Genomic DNA, 15128 nt, shown 5'->3' on the forward strand with positions numbered 1-15128 from the left:
CAGGTTATGAACAAATTACATAAATAAATAATTAGATCTAAATAATTAAATTCTTTAATTTGTTCATTAACATAAAATTCATAAACAAAAAAAATATTTAAAATTTTAACTTGCCTCTTCCATTAAAGGAAACCAAACCCATTGAAATTGCGAATAGATGTGCAATACTGGAAAAAAATTGCATTACTTTGGCCACTATCTATATTATAATTATATCAAACACGCAGCTTCAGGGTTACAAGGATAACAGTTCAGAAAAGATTAACAGAAGAAAGGAGCCTGTGAAAGGAAATGAACAAGGCAAAGGTATACACAGCCAAGGGAGTGGCAGGACAAACAGAAGGACTGGGTTGACATAAAGAAACAATGGGCACATTAACGGGAACAGTGGGTGTATAAGGTTAAAAAAAGAAAGAATTTATTAGCTGCACACCAACAATGTGGCTCGTGATGTGAGGAACAAGGGGTGGGTGGCAGGACGGGCTCACGCTCCAGTGCTCAGGGTGCAGCTGCTCCGAGAGAGGAGCCCAGACATCCAATGATCGAAGGATGAGTCCTCCGTCTGACAGCAGCCAAGCAGTCATGATTGTCTTCACTAAATCAAACATTTTAGCTCACTGAGGGATAGCATAAGCAGTTGTGACAAGCACCTTCCCAGAGCTATTTTGGCACACATGCAAGCCTACGTTTTCCAGCATAAGATACCTGTTTACATACATTTCATTTTTTGAATTGTGAGGCTCGTACATTCCAGCTCAGTGTGTTCACAATGAAACGAGATTTCTGCACTTCAGCCCATTTTCAGTAGCCAGTCCTAGCTAACTTAAAGAACATTTTTATTAATAATCACCCCAGAATATACTCCAAATTGCTTTTTACAACTTTTAGAATTTTATGTTGTAGGGACAAAGTTGAAAAAGCTAAAACAGAAGGACAAATCCAAGCATAGTATTGTATGTTTGAGAACAGTTGTGCTTTTAATATCTGACCGTAAAATAAAATAAAAATTTAAGTTAAATGGATAGCATATTAAGGAAAGTTAGAGAATTTAAATATACGAGTTTAACATTCAACAAGTATTTTACCTGCAGTTTTCAGGATTCAGGGTCAGTGGTTTGAACCTCAACCAAGTTATTTATTCTGTAAAAGTTATTACTGAATATGGTATGTGTACTCCAAAATCCTCAGAACTGTTTGGAACTCAAAGACCCTAATTTTAAAAATAAGGAGGTATTAGCAGAGCTTCATTAAGCATTAAAAAAACTTCTACAAGGATTTAAAAACCCACTGAGTCTTTTAAAATTACTTTTTTCTATGTAAGTGACCACACCTGTTCATGTAGCATCTCAGAAGAGACTGCATTCTACGGAAAACAATCCTAAAGACCTTCTTGGCTTTGCATACAAAAATTTCAATGCTACATAGTCTCAACAGAACAAACAATAAGCCTGGCCACACAGGAAGATCAGTCTAAGTGGATCAGGATGAGTCTGTCAGATGCAAACCTGAGACAGCTGACAATCTGCAGAAGTGTTACAGGATCTCTTGCTGGGACAGACCTCTGAAGTCAAAGGTAAGAATTTCTCCCTCTATTACCAGCAAACTAAATCCTCAAATATCTTGTTTAAAACAGCACTTCTGTTAAATTCTTAATCTATTTCCAGTTATTTGTATAGTCCTATATAGGAGTGCAACTGGCTGCTTATACCAACAGAGAAAACACCTCATAACATCTCTCCTATCAACAGGATACACACAAGTAAAATGGAATAAAATTCCTTCTACTCTCCACAAGGTTGTCTCTCCAGATTACCGGAGTTATGTAATAATTATGAGACCTGTTATCACTTACAGAACAGGAAATGGCTTAGCATTAAGTGGTTTGTCCATACTCACTTATTAAATCAGCAAGAGATAACTAGAAAAAACATCCTGACCTCCTGAACGCACATCCAAACAATGCAGCATTTTCCCCCTCTATCAGCAGATCACCTGCTCTAAAAACTACTGCTCTTTGGTTTTGGTTAAAATCAAAGGTCCAGGCAGCTCCAGATGTCTCCATTTTCACACAACAGGAATTCTGGAAGCACTCTGAGCAATGAATGGGAATGCAAATGGAGTTATTTACGTATGTTTTGCTATTCATGTTTCTTTAAAGACCTTGTGGATGAAAATGACTTGTTTCAGGATATTACTGACTGATGGCTTGTCAGCTGACAAATGACAAGTTCCTTCCTACTTTTTCTGGAATAACACTATGCTGTCTTCCCCCCCTTCCTCTTTACTTCTGTCCCTTTCCTAATTTAAGCCTCAGAGGTCCTTGCAAACACAACTCTGCAGATAATTCAAGAGTTCGGTAACACTCACATGGGCAATGAAACTCCACTCTACCTACCAGAAGGGCAAGCTTCAAACTTGCATCAAAAAAGATCTTTAATTTGGGAAAATGACTGTCTTCTTCATTCCGATAAGAAAAAATGGATGCATCTAAAAGCCAACCTTCATGTTTGCTCTAATTAACAACGGAATTAAATTGAAGAGTATTCACTTATTATACAGAATTCTGTAACAAGAAAACATAGTAGTTGCCAATGTTTTGAACAAATATGTTACTTTCCCAATCTTACTCTCTGTGTTATCTAAACACAGTATCATCTAAATTACCATTCTGTCAGTATTGCAAAAACAAAAACATGAGGTTTCCCATCCATGCCCACAATGACTTTGAAGATTCAGGATAAAGTGCGACTAAAACACTCCAATACCGAAGTACTAACTTTGCTAAATATTCAGATTCTGAAACAGCCAATTTAAACTTAAGTAGGTCAATGAAACTGTTGAGAAGTTACTGGGGAAATAACACGAGACACCACAATTCTGACACTGGATGTGTCAGATTTTTTTTTTTTCTGTGAAGGTGACCCATGGCAGGTGGATCAGGTGGCAAAGGCCACAGAAACCAGACTACAGTCAGAACACCTCATACTGAACTGCACTCACCCAATGCTTTACACATCTCACAGCACCCTCCTGGAAAAACAGGCAAACAGTTCACATTTATGTACTTAAACTTTATTTCTTCATAATTACAGGCTATTGTTAGAATTTTTAAACAAAAGGGAAGTCTATAAATAGAGGCTAATCCCACCTGAACAAGTTGTTTAAAAAAAACCAAACCAAACAGTTAAAACTTCATAAAGTAATGCCATTTAGCTCACAGCAGTGGTTTGTTGGTAGTCTGAGTAAAAGTCCTATAGTCAGAGTCAGTAACATGAAATGTAACATCAAATGACTCAAAACTTTAAATTCCATAAAGGAAAGCAGGAATATATATATAATATATACATATAATATTGTGTTGGTCCACTGAGTATACATTTTTAACAAAAGATAAGAAACTATGTAATCCAGTTAAGCATATGATTTGCAAGATTAGTGTACACTCATTACAAAGATGTATAAGATAAGTTATAACTATTTAATACTTGCAAAATTTTAAGTTACTTTTTTTGAGCAGGTGTTTAAATGCTCATCTCCCAGTGCAAAAGAAAAACCATCCCAGTCAGGTTACTCATTTTTTTTTCCTGAAAAATTGAAAACCCTCAAACTCATGCAACAGCAGCATTGACAGGTAATGGGAAGAGCTTAAATATACTGAAGCATGGCTGAGTTCTCCTCCTTTGCCCCAGTGCTGTGTGTTGAAACACTTCAATTTCTCAAAAGAAATACCACAGGTTAAAAGTGCAAGAAAAAAAACCCCTTGTAGATGTTTATGCTGCTGCCATCCATTTTTCTTAGATAGGGCATAAGATTATTCTTTTTGGAATTATTTTAATGAAACTGATTTTCCAAATAGAATTCTTTTAAAATGAACAATAAGTTATTTTCATTAAGTTATTTTCATTAACATTCTATCAATCCTACTCTGACTCAGTGACCATTCAGAAATCATTCAGTTTAAGGTGCAACTATCAGTTGGCATTCAATAAATTACATATACAGAAAACAACTGTGGTTAAAAAAAAAATAGAAATCAGACTACCTGTTTTTTCTTTCTATTCTCAATCCTATTTCAAATGGAACTTATTAACTTGCCAGTTCAGCTGCATATTTCACAGGCAAAAGTGGCTCAAATAGCAGTGGGGTCTCACAATTTGACAGTCACCTTAGCCAACAGCAAATGCACATGAATCTTCAGCTTAATTGCTTTATAAAACAAAATAACAGGTCTGTCTTAAAACCTATGACCATGCAAGAAAAGCAATAAAGGTTTCAGAAAGACACACTCTTTCTGATGGAGACTCCATGAAGATTATGTTAAATCCAACATAAAATCTTCAACGAGGAGAAAAAAAATCTATACGCATATATGTAGAAGAAAGCACTCCACAACTCTGGCATTACTAAAACCTCTTTAGAAGGATAAAAGGTTTCCAGTGACTAACTGCTTGATGGGAGACAGTCCGCCATGACAGAATAATTGCTGTGTTCACTTTATGCTCAATTACCAACTGCTGATAGATTACAGTCAAACCCCAATCTCTCCATTTGCATTTTAAACTGATTTGCTTTCAGCTGGGAAAAGTACTTTGTTCTCCTGAAAACTTGAGAGAAACTGAATGCTAAACTTAACAGTTATTCAAACAATAACCAAAAGGATTGAATTTAGCAGAAACATTCACATCACTTTCAGAAATTTAAAACCTTTCATAGTTTCTTGTATATATGCATTTTATGATTAACATTTAAATAGGTTAGGTACTCAGGAAAAGGGACATAACAGTTTACGTAAGATAAAATCTTATTCTAAACTTCATGCTTCTGATATTTCAGATTTACTGAGTGCAATAGCCAGTTCCAAGTCTTCTTGCTCTTGCTGTTTTAGTCTTGCCAATCTTTCTTTCTCTTCTCTCTCACTTTCTCTCTTAGCCCATTCAATCATGTCTTCCTCAGTAGAATACTGCATTTCAAAAAGACAAAATAAACCAGATTAATAATACAATGATAATTTTTACTGTCCAAATGCTCAGTTTAAGGGAGAATTAGTTTTTCAACAATTGCACATATTCTAGTCTTCAAATATTACTTTTTTTGTAGTTGTAATAGACTAAGATTGGCTTCATCTAAGATTTAACTACTAAGAAGTGCACTGAAGCCATCAAACTGATGTATTTTAATGAAATATGCCATGTTTCAAATTTCAGTATTAAGTTTCAAAAACATTACTGAGCAGAAAGTGCTATAATTCAAATATATTTTATTTTGGATAAAAAACACTCTATACAAGAAAATCTGAATAAATCAGGAGAACACTTTGCAAAGCACACTCCTATTGACACTGTAGGCCATCCTGATTTACCCTGCTTTCATTAGGGATGACTTTTCCAAGTGACAATGACTGCAAAAATTTAGCTGTGAACTGTTTCTGAATGTGTAGATGAAAAATATTGCCAAGAAGCAGCAAAATAATAAGGTAGCTGTAGAGTTAGAAGGTTGGTAGTAATACAGAGAAAGGTCAGCATGATATGAGAGGGGAAAAAGGAACAGATTATTTCCATGTATATTGATGAGAACTGACAGTGAACTAAATACCTCTGGCACAATGATTATGAATCAGAGACAGTTAAGGGTATTATCTTCAATAAAATACAAAAGATTATGCTAAAGTTTCTTTCTAGTAAACATGCAGAAAAATTAAGAGGTAGGTGAAGTCCTGGTCCTCACGGATGTCCCAGCATTAGCTGAAAGGGTTAGAGGTTAGAGACTCCAGGTCTCTGCTTTGAGCTGCTGCTTTGGGAAATAAAAGCAGAAACACCTGAGTTTTCTCCATAATGCACTCAGTACTTTCAGTAATTGCAGCTGGAAAAGAATACTTTTTCCTTCATAAAGATAATAAACATTTTTGCCACTCCTCCAAACTGGCTTCTCAGACCCCCTAACTACTACCACAGATGGATAACCACATTTCAGAAGTTACCATGCTACAAGACACACCAACCAGTGCAAGTCTACTTTGAGAGCCTGACAGTCCTTAGTTTACCTCAATCAAACACGTAGTTTATTAGGCCTGAACAGAAAAAGAGCAGTATGGACAAGATACTGTAAATGCAAATTGCATTTAACAGGTATCAGGCTTGAAAGTGAGATGATGCCTTTCAAAACTTCTACTTGCAAAAGCTCAAAAAAAAAAATAATATATAGGCATGCGCAAACCTTTAGATTTGCTTCTACTGCTTGGACACCACGACTTCTATGAAATGAATTCTGGTTATAAAGAGACACTTACTACTTTTTACTTCATTGTGCATAAGTCTGGAATTCACTAACCATTCAAAACTCATCAAATTATATTTCATTAACATACACTGTTATGAGGCTGTTTATCAATATTTTAGTACATTAAAACTATGACCAAACAGTTCAGTGACAGTTAAATTAAAACCACATTTTGGTTTATTTTTAATTGAATAGTTAACAGTGTGCTCGTTATAGATTTATAATTTCAATTTGCTGCACACATTGATAAAATGGATAATCCCTAGGACATAGATATTTCTGAAATCCTCTTTTCTAAAAGCTAGGAGGCCTCCACGAAAAAAGGCATAAACCCAATGCAATTTAAACGTTAACTACAGCGTTTTGCAGCATTTTGGTTTAGGACAGCCTCAGCTGCAAATGTAAACACTGTTTTGAGTGGAAGCAATATCCCTTTCATACACGGGATATGTTTTAATAATTTAAATTAGACTGAAGACTTCAGTGTGAACATTTCAAAGCTGCCGTTATACTGAAACAAATGTAAAAAGTGTTTTACTCACAGTACTGAAGTTTGCAAAATTGTTGGGGTCAGCCTCTTTACTGATGCTGGTGGGAGCAAATGGATCAGAGAATAGATCTCCTTCTTGTTCTTTGGGAATGTCTGGGGTGGGGAAAGGCTGAAATGGATCGCTCGGTTTAAAGGAATCTGAAGAGTCTATTTGATTGATAGGTCTTTTCCCTTAGATTAAAATGAATTTAAAATGAATTTAAGATAGCAGGTAATAACATGCCAAAACTAGTTAAAAAAAAAAACCATTCAAAAGCTACTTTGAACACAACCTCTGCCCACAAACTAGTGGAGCTGTAGCTTCAGAGGAAGGGTTGCCAACTGAAAAAATGAGGGTGCAGCCCACACTTTCTGAAAGGGTAATCAGGTAAAAAGGAACACATGTATGTTAATGAGTCAGGAACACAGTTATATATTAATGAACTATTTTGGAAAGAGAATTGCTAACAGTTTTGAGCACCTATTCTATCAGCACAGTATTGTTTTCTGGTTATCAACTGCCTTTGATCATTCCAGCAAGGCTCTTTTATTATTTGTTTGAATCAAGTTAACACAGTTTTTACTCAGAGACCAGAAATACATTACACTTGTAAGTGTTCAAAACACCATATCCTCTCACTATGCTAAGACTAGGAATTTCTGCAGTTTAGAACAAGGAGTATGATAACAGACAATCACAGGCTGAGCTGTTTTGTTAACACTTGCCAAAGTAGTTGCAAATAAACAGAATTAGGGACAAACAACCACTTATCTTGTTGGGTTTTTTCAGCTTAACCCCAGCCAACTTTCAACACTTTTGAGGACATTAACCCAAACACTTTCAGGAACAGCTGAGCTGAATTTCATCCCACCATTCCCTTTGTACGTTACTGTTTATACAAGAGTTTTCAGTGCAGTATTTTGAATTCTACTACCAGGTTCTGCAAGTGGTTCCACACTTGCAGTGGCTGTATTTTAAAACTTGCTTCTGTTTCCATTTCAGATTAAAACTGTGGAATTGAACCAAAGTGCTTATTACTTCACATATCACTACTGAAAACTAGTCTAAAAATTATTTTGTAAGAGCAAAAGAGATTCTCATCTGGCCATGATTTAGAGATTTGGAGAATCTGTTCCCATCCCCTTGGGAACATATGATTTACTTAGACACTTCCCAGATAACCCTTCCATCTCTCTCACTGATGATGTTCTATCTATGTATCACTGATGACAATATTGTGGCTGCCCCATCCCTGGGAAGTGTTCAAGGCCAGGTTGGATGGGACTTTGAGCAACCTGCTCTAGTGGAAGGTGTCCCTGCCCATGGCAGGGGGTTGGAACGGAATGATCTTTAAGGTCCCTTCTAACCCAAACCATTCTATGATTCTACAATTCTGTTACCTGAAAACAATGCTTGCCTATTTCTTAAAATATGTGGGAGAAGCAGCTCCAAGTAACATCCAGGGAATTTTATTTTTGCATGGGAAGGGTTAATAATTGTAAGAATATAAAATACACAATCACCAAATCTTCCTGAAAATCAAGAAATGAGGGTGTTTATCAGTAGAGAGGCAACAAATTCAGAGGCAACAGCCCTTCTACACATTTTCCAATAGAGAGAAGAATTAAAAGAAAGATTGTTGGATATTTCTTTGAAAAAGCATTCTATTGTTTCAAATCAGACCAAGGGAGTCATTAAAAATAATTACATTTAAGTACCTCAAATTTTATTTCCATTAGGAAAATAATTAAATGGGAATGGTTATCAAGATAACCACATTTTTAACCGTGCATATCAAATCAGCCTATTTTTTTCAAGTCATCTGTTGCTAAGGATGCTGCTGTTTCACCCCTAGAAGCTTGTATTCCAAAAGTGCACCATGTCACAGCCACTCCCACACAATCAAGTCAGAAATCCTTTTTATGTTTAAATAAGGACCAACACCAAACATTCCAATACCATCACTTGCCATGTCAGCTGTTTCAATGTTATTTACAATGGAAATTATTACTTGCAAGGCACTAGCATGAACCAGATCTCACACCAACATTAGAAATTAAACAGCTGAGTTTAAACTTCAGCATGAGCACTCCTGTATCTACTGTGTTCCCATTCTTTTGAGGAAAAGATGAATACATGTTTAAGTTTCATGCCAGAGTTTTTCAAAACACCTTAAGACTCATCCATATAGTGTAACAGTGAAAAAAATGATGCAGTAGAGTTCATAAAGACAACAAAACAGAGGACAGAAAATTTTAAAGGAATACTAGAAATATATTTTCCTATGTTTGCCAAAAAAATGAGAGTGAGGAGTCTGTTGTAACATGGTCTTGTTGCAACCACAAGAAGGTGTTGTTATCCATGCTAATCATAGCTTTTTCTGGAAAGCAGAGTGGTTTGTGCCATGGAGCATCCCTCAGGACTCCTCTACCACTGAGGAGAAAACAGCCCAGGGAACTTAGGTTTATTACTGTTACTGCTACAAAGCTCTGGCAAGGCCACCTAGAAAAAGTTAACCTGAAAACCTGAGCCAGTCATTTAACCCTATTTAATTCATTTTGCATTTGTGTCTGCAATGTATAAAACACACTAAATTCTCGCTTTAAGCATAATTTAATTCAAGATTCACAGCGTATCACATTAGTAACCATTTAATTTGCAGCTATGCTGTGTTCTTGCACACATTTCTAGTAAGTCTTTTCTCCTGTTTTCTAAATCCTTTGTCTCTTCAAACTATGATCCCAAACACCATGCCAAACTTAACTCTGAGGAAACGACCAAGAGATCAGGAACGGACTTGCTCCACATCTTGCTCATTCATTTTAAATTCAGACCCTTCGCCCTCCCCTCATAATTACTGTCTCTCTGCCAACATGAAGCAGCTGATTGTTACCAGTGTCAGCTCTTACCAGGTGGTGGTGGACAGGGCCTGGTGGGAGTTCCTGTCTTAGGGGGCAGTGCAGGAGGAACATCCTCATTTTTAGCGGGTGGTTCCTCAAATAAGTTTTTAGTTATGGTGACATTGCTGACAGAGCCTGACGTGGAAGAGCTAAAGGGATCCTCATTGTTGGCCTTCAACAAAGAAAACAGCAACACACACATTTTCAGTGCAGTGCTACTAGACATTCTCTTCAATAATACAGTATTAAATCAGAACTGAAAGTTTGGACTAAGACTAAAGAAAAGACTTTTGTTTGTTTTTACACATATCCACATACTACAGAAGATTGAACAGAAAGAAAAATCAGGAATGGCTACTGTTACAGCACTATAAAGTTGAAAGCAGTTAAACAGGAAAAGTAATACTTTTGCTGCTAAACACAGCAAATTTAAAAATAAATAGGTAAATTATAGTATCACTGGAAATAGAGAGAAAATACTTATGAAGCTGAAAAGATTGCATTCTTCACAGAATCGCAGGACAATCTGCTATCAAGACCTCTTTTTCAAGCAAGTCAGCCATTATAAATGTTTAGTAGTGGCAAAACTGTAATGAAGCTGAGTAAGCTCTGTCTTGTCACTGCAGTTTCATGCATTTTCTGTGAGTAGCAGCAGCTTCATGTTACCTTTGACAGAGTGCTGAAGTCAGCAAAGCCACCTTCAAAGGATTCGCTTCCAAATAGGGAGGCAAAGGGGTCTGTAGCTAAATACAAATCAAGCAAAGAATAAGATTAAAAGTTAAATATGAAAGACTGAAAAGAAAAATCCCACTACAAAATAGCAACTATTACATATTTTGCAACATAAACTAATTCAAGTGAAGTATTTTATGAGGTGAGCACTTCAAGTTTTAAGTAGCTTTTTCAAAAACTCTTAAGTGTCAACTTCCAATTAAGAATAATAAATCTCCTGAACAGGAAGTAATTCAAAAGAAATAGTGATATTATGTTTTCCTACATTAAAAAAAGTTAAATTCCACTGAAAATATCAAATAAGCATACTATTGGAAATGATCTACTGAGATACATGTATGTATACACACAGAGGTGTTTTTTTGTGTGCATACACCCATAAATATACATATACAGACATATATATATTTATGTGTATATATATGAACATGAACCAGAGCTCTTTTCTGACTGCAGACCCACTTGTGGAATCAAGTATCTGAACCTCATATCATCCCAGTCTAATTCAACAGTACGCTCTCATTCTCATGTGCCTAAAATTTGTGAAAACTGCTACTCTACTGTAGAGCAAGAAGTGCCATAACTCACTTCTGCATCTCTAAAAACCACCATTTTCCCCCTACAATTAAAATGAACAGGTTTACAATACAAAATCACACATGGATTCCTGTTTTGGATTATCACTTGTCAGTGCAGTTTAGGAAAACAGGAGTTAAGAGCCTTCCCTAGAACATATTTAGCCCTCACATGAGAGAGGGTCACAGAAGGAGCAAACTTGAGCAGTAAAAAATCTCAATGAAGTAGTTACTCTATTCCACATCTACTCTTGTAGTACAGAGCTATCCTGATGTTACTTAGAAAGTAACATGATATCTCAGAAAACAACTCTAATGGGAAGCAGTACCAACAATTCAAATAGTCCAAACGCTTAGATCAGGATATTGTCCCAGTTTTAGGTAAAGCAGAGGAACAGCTCTTGTGGAATCAATCTTCAGTGATACACACTAGAGATAAAGAGTCAGTTTTGGTTTATAAAATTCACCCCTGGAAACAGGCACCTTATGTCACACTTTATAGGAAAATTCAGAAAACATGGGAAATCCCTAAAATGCTCTGTTGTAAATTCAGTTAAAAAACTAGAAATTAAAGCAAGGAAAAGCAAATAAAAATAAAACTCAAGAAACTTGATATGTATAATCTACTTTTACCTAGATCATTTGATGTAGTAACAGTGGTTCCACCAGGAGCAAAAGGGTCATTCTTCTTTGATATCTCTGTCTAAAATAAAAAATTCCTTTGGAGGGAAATTTGTTTTTCAGCTTAAAAGATTCTTCAATCTAAGAATACAGTCACGATTTATTTTAGTTTAGAAGTTTTAAGATAACACATTCTGGAAATAGCTTTTATCAGCATCAGTAAACAAGTCTGTCAATAGAAACTCCTCCTCTCTGTTTTGATTAATACTTTGGAAGGATGGAAAAAAGGTACAACATGTGCAACATACTTGGTAATAGCTAATGCAACAGTCAAGAGTATCTACCACTCATTTTGGTCTCAGATTTCTACAAGCAGAGCTATCTTCAGGAAACTATAACTACAAGATTCCAACACTCCAGAGATGTGTGGTAAAGCATTTAGGATGAAAGCATAATTTCAGAAGTACAGATCTCAAGAATCCACTGCTAATCCCACACCACAGCTCTGGCCTCCCTTTTTTTTCCTTCCTTTGGACTGTAATAAGACCAGGAATTGGTTATATTAGAACATCAAGACTTTGAAAAGGATACTGTGCCAAGTATTAGAGATTGTAAAAACCTAATTTTTAAGGCTGGAGGTGTAGACTGTGGTGTGTAATATGACCCTGAGATCTGCACAACGTGCACACCATGGGGATGGGCAGGACCACCACTGTCAGGTGCAGTGGTTTCTCACTCTCTTGGCTGCTGTGGGTGCACCTCAGGCACACCCTACAGCCACTTAACTTGCTTCTTAATCCACATGTATCTTTGAGACTTATATATGTCTATGCAGATTCTATGCACACACAAAGCTGGAAGTGAGGCATGAACAGAAACAGCACTGAAAAGGAAACAAGATGGCAAAAGAATGGAGACAAACTTAATGACATGAAGAATTACAACTGCTTAAATTGTCTTTTGTCTATCAGCTTTAAATATTACACATTCAACAAGTTCTAGTGTACACCAGAGAGGGTTTTATGCCCAACTCTACCTTATTAAAGGCTCAAGACTATTCAATAACTGCTTGTTTATAATGTGAGCAACTAAAAGTTACGCTGAAGTACATTTGAAAGAGGTACATTAAGTAGGAATCTCCACATTATGAGAGAGCTTTGATGATTCTTATTAAAAAAACCCCAAAACACAATAAAACCTAAACATACACCTACAGAACAATTTGTCTTTTCTGAGGGGAAACCCCATACACCACATCAGATTTCAGATAAGAAAGAGCACATACTTCTTGATGCTATAGAGTGTGGAGGCAAAAATCAAGTGTCTCAACTAAACTTGGTGAGGTTTATCCTGCGTTTCTTTCAGCTAACTAAGTTCCACCAACTAATAGAGCTTAAGTCATTATTGTTAAATAATGACAGAGCTTAAGTCATCACTGTCAAATGCTCTTAGCTGTGAAGCAATGAAGATCCACAATGAAATTATTTTAAAATGTTTTTGTTTTTACTTCTATTTCATCTGTGACTATTTCTAGAAAATAGGACACAAAAAAGACAAGACAGAGCCAGGGGATCAGACATAACCTTTATATGATTTCTGAATATCAATTCTTTAAAGCATGTCTAAATGTGAAAAATAGGTTATTTTGTCCAAATCATACATACAAAGCAGTAAAAGGTGTGACACCAAACTTACTGTGGTATTATTACTGTTGTCTGTAGAGCTAAATGGATCAGTGCCAGCAGTCACAAAAGGGTCGGTGGAGGATTGTTTGAAGAAAGAGTCAGCTGCAAAAGGGTCTGAGCCTTTGAAGGGATCACCACCAAAGGGATCTAAAAAGTAAATGTCCTTAACATTTCTGCTTGCTTTACTTAGCTCATATCCTAAAAACTAAACAATATATCGCTTTTTTCATAGTGCTGCAAAGTAACATGTTTAAGGCCAAGGACCTTTAAAGCATGAAATTCACCTGTGAATAATTTGCATTCTTTGATTCAAAACATCAGACAAGCCAACATTTTCTGCACTTCATGAAACAGTAGTTCCAGAATCATCTCAGCATATAGGTTCTTTAACCAAGTCCCCTAAAAATGAAGCATTTTACAGAACCTATTGTTTCTAAGATCTCTCCTGCCCTCCTCTCCTGCACTCCCCAAGCCCAATTGATGTTTCTTATTTGGCAGTATCTTACTATTGCTTTCCCACTGGTTATTTGGCTTTTTTGCCACCAGTAACTCCATTCAGGACCAAGCAAACAATGCAATGACATTGCCTATACAGTCAGTCTAAATAGAGACTTCCCACCTTTTCAATACTTGATTCTAAAGGAAGTTGGTAAGTTAAGAGCCTTTAAAAGAGCACAGTCCTACTACCTTGCATATAAAACAGGCACCAAGAGTTTGAGGCCTTCTGTTCACCACCTTCACATACTTAAATTCCAACCAAGGAACTTCCAACAAGAGCAAAGTTCACTGGCAATGGACTTCTCTGAAAAGCCGTAACACAAGTGGCCAGATGCTAATGCCACATATATCCTATAATGACTTTTTGTGGCATTTCCACTTACTTTTCTCCTCTGAAAGTGGTGACACTTCTCCCCACTAGCAAGAACCATTTAGAAAAACGAGCACATTACAAGTTACAAAGTTACTTACCAATTTTTCCAAAAGGGTCATCTTTGAAGGGATCATCTGTTCAAAAGAAAAGCAAATATTCATTAAGCAACTTATTACCATCATGAAACACACACAAAAGCAGCCATCTCCAAGCTGCATTTCCATTGGCTGTTGTCCACAAACACCCACATTATGCAGTATTACCACTGCAGTAATCCAGGCCAGCTACTGAGACGAGTCCCAGATTTGTTTAATTGTCACAGACACTGTGGATGATAGCTCCTAAGTGTTTACTTCAGTACTGGATGCATGATACCAAGTCATTTCTACTTCCTCATGTAAATCTGAGAGACAGATACTCTGTCTCTTAGATGTAGGTATCTACCCCGAATATACTGAGTGCTCAAAGCCCTAAAGTTTGGCTCTTAACAGACAGACCTTTTCTCTTCTGAAAGAAAGGCATTGTCAAGTGCTGTAAGACCATTTCAATATAAACAAAAATCAAGCAGGATCTACACAGAAACATTCAAGCTGTTTTAAATTAGTTTAATTTATTCATTAAAAATATTGAATCTGCACTGACATTCTTTCAGAAGCCAAGTGATCTGAAACAAATTTAGGTTATTTTCCTTTCAAAGCAATACAAGCTAAATTGATCAGGCCATGTTGATCTGAAAGCATGTTAAATCATATTAATGTGGCTGAAAACATCTGCTTCAGCAGTTAACTCAAATTAACTCCCCTTCCCCAACTGGCTCCATATAGGCAGATCATTCCATCCATAAAACATAAGAGCAGAGCAACACCATTCGTCAATGGCAAGTTCTTAAAATAAAGCCCAGCACTTCCACAAGATGAACAGATGGTGCAGTTCCACAT

At 36.3% G+C, this 15128-nt stretch overlaps 1 protein-coding gene across 6 annotated transcripts in view; it reads right to left on the reverse strand.

Moving 5' to 3' along the window:
- Positions 1 to 3050: 3050 nt before the first annotated feature.
- EPS15 (epidermal growth factor receptor pathway substrate 15) overlaps positions 3051 to 15128 on the reverse strand; it is a 65209-nt gene continuing 53131 nt past the window's right edge. For 4 of the 6 annotated variants that reach the window (XM_048313628.1, XM_048313627.1, XM_048313629.1 and 1 more), the window contains 7 exons: positions 14289 to 14324; positions 13330 to 13466; positions 11647 to 11716; positions 10373 to 10449; positions 9716 to 9878; positions 6819 to 6997; positions 3051 to 4960 (listed from right to left, as the gene is read on the reverse strand). In XM_048313628.1, the coding sequence (XP_048169585.1) occupies positions 4814 to 4960; positions 6819 to 6997; positions 9716 to 9878; positions 10373 to 10449; positions 11647 to 11716; positions 13330 to 13466; positions 14289 to 14324 (809 nt within the window). In that variant the 3' untranslated portion in view covers positions 3051 to 4813. Of the gene's footprint in view, positions 4961 to 6213; positions 6251 to 6818; positions 6998 to 9715; positions 9879 to 10372; positions 10450 to 11646; positions 11717 to 13329; positions 13467 to 14288; positions 14325 to 15128 lie in introns of all 6 variants that reach the window. The other 2 variants (XM_048313632.1, XM_048313633.1) reach the window with 2 other exon arrangements.

The sequence above is a fragment of the Corvus hawaiiensis genome, chromosome 9 (assembly GCF_020740725.1).
Source record: "Corvus hawaiiensis isolate bCorHaw1 chromosome 9, bCorHaw1.pri.cur, whole genome shotgun sequence".
NCBI classification, from domain to species: domain Eukaryota; kingdom Metazoa; phylum Chordata; class Aves; order Passeriformes; family Corvidae; genus Corvus; species Corvus hawaiiensis.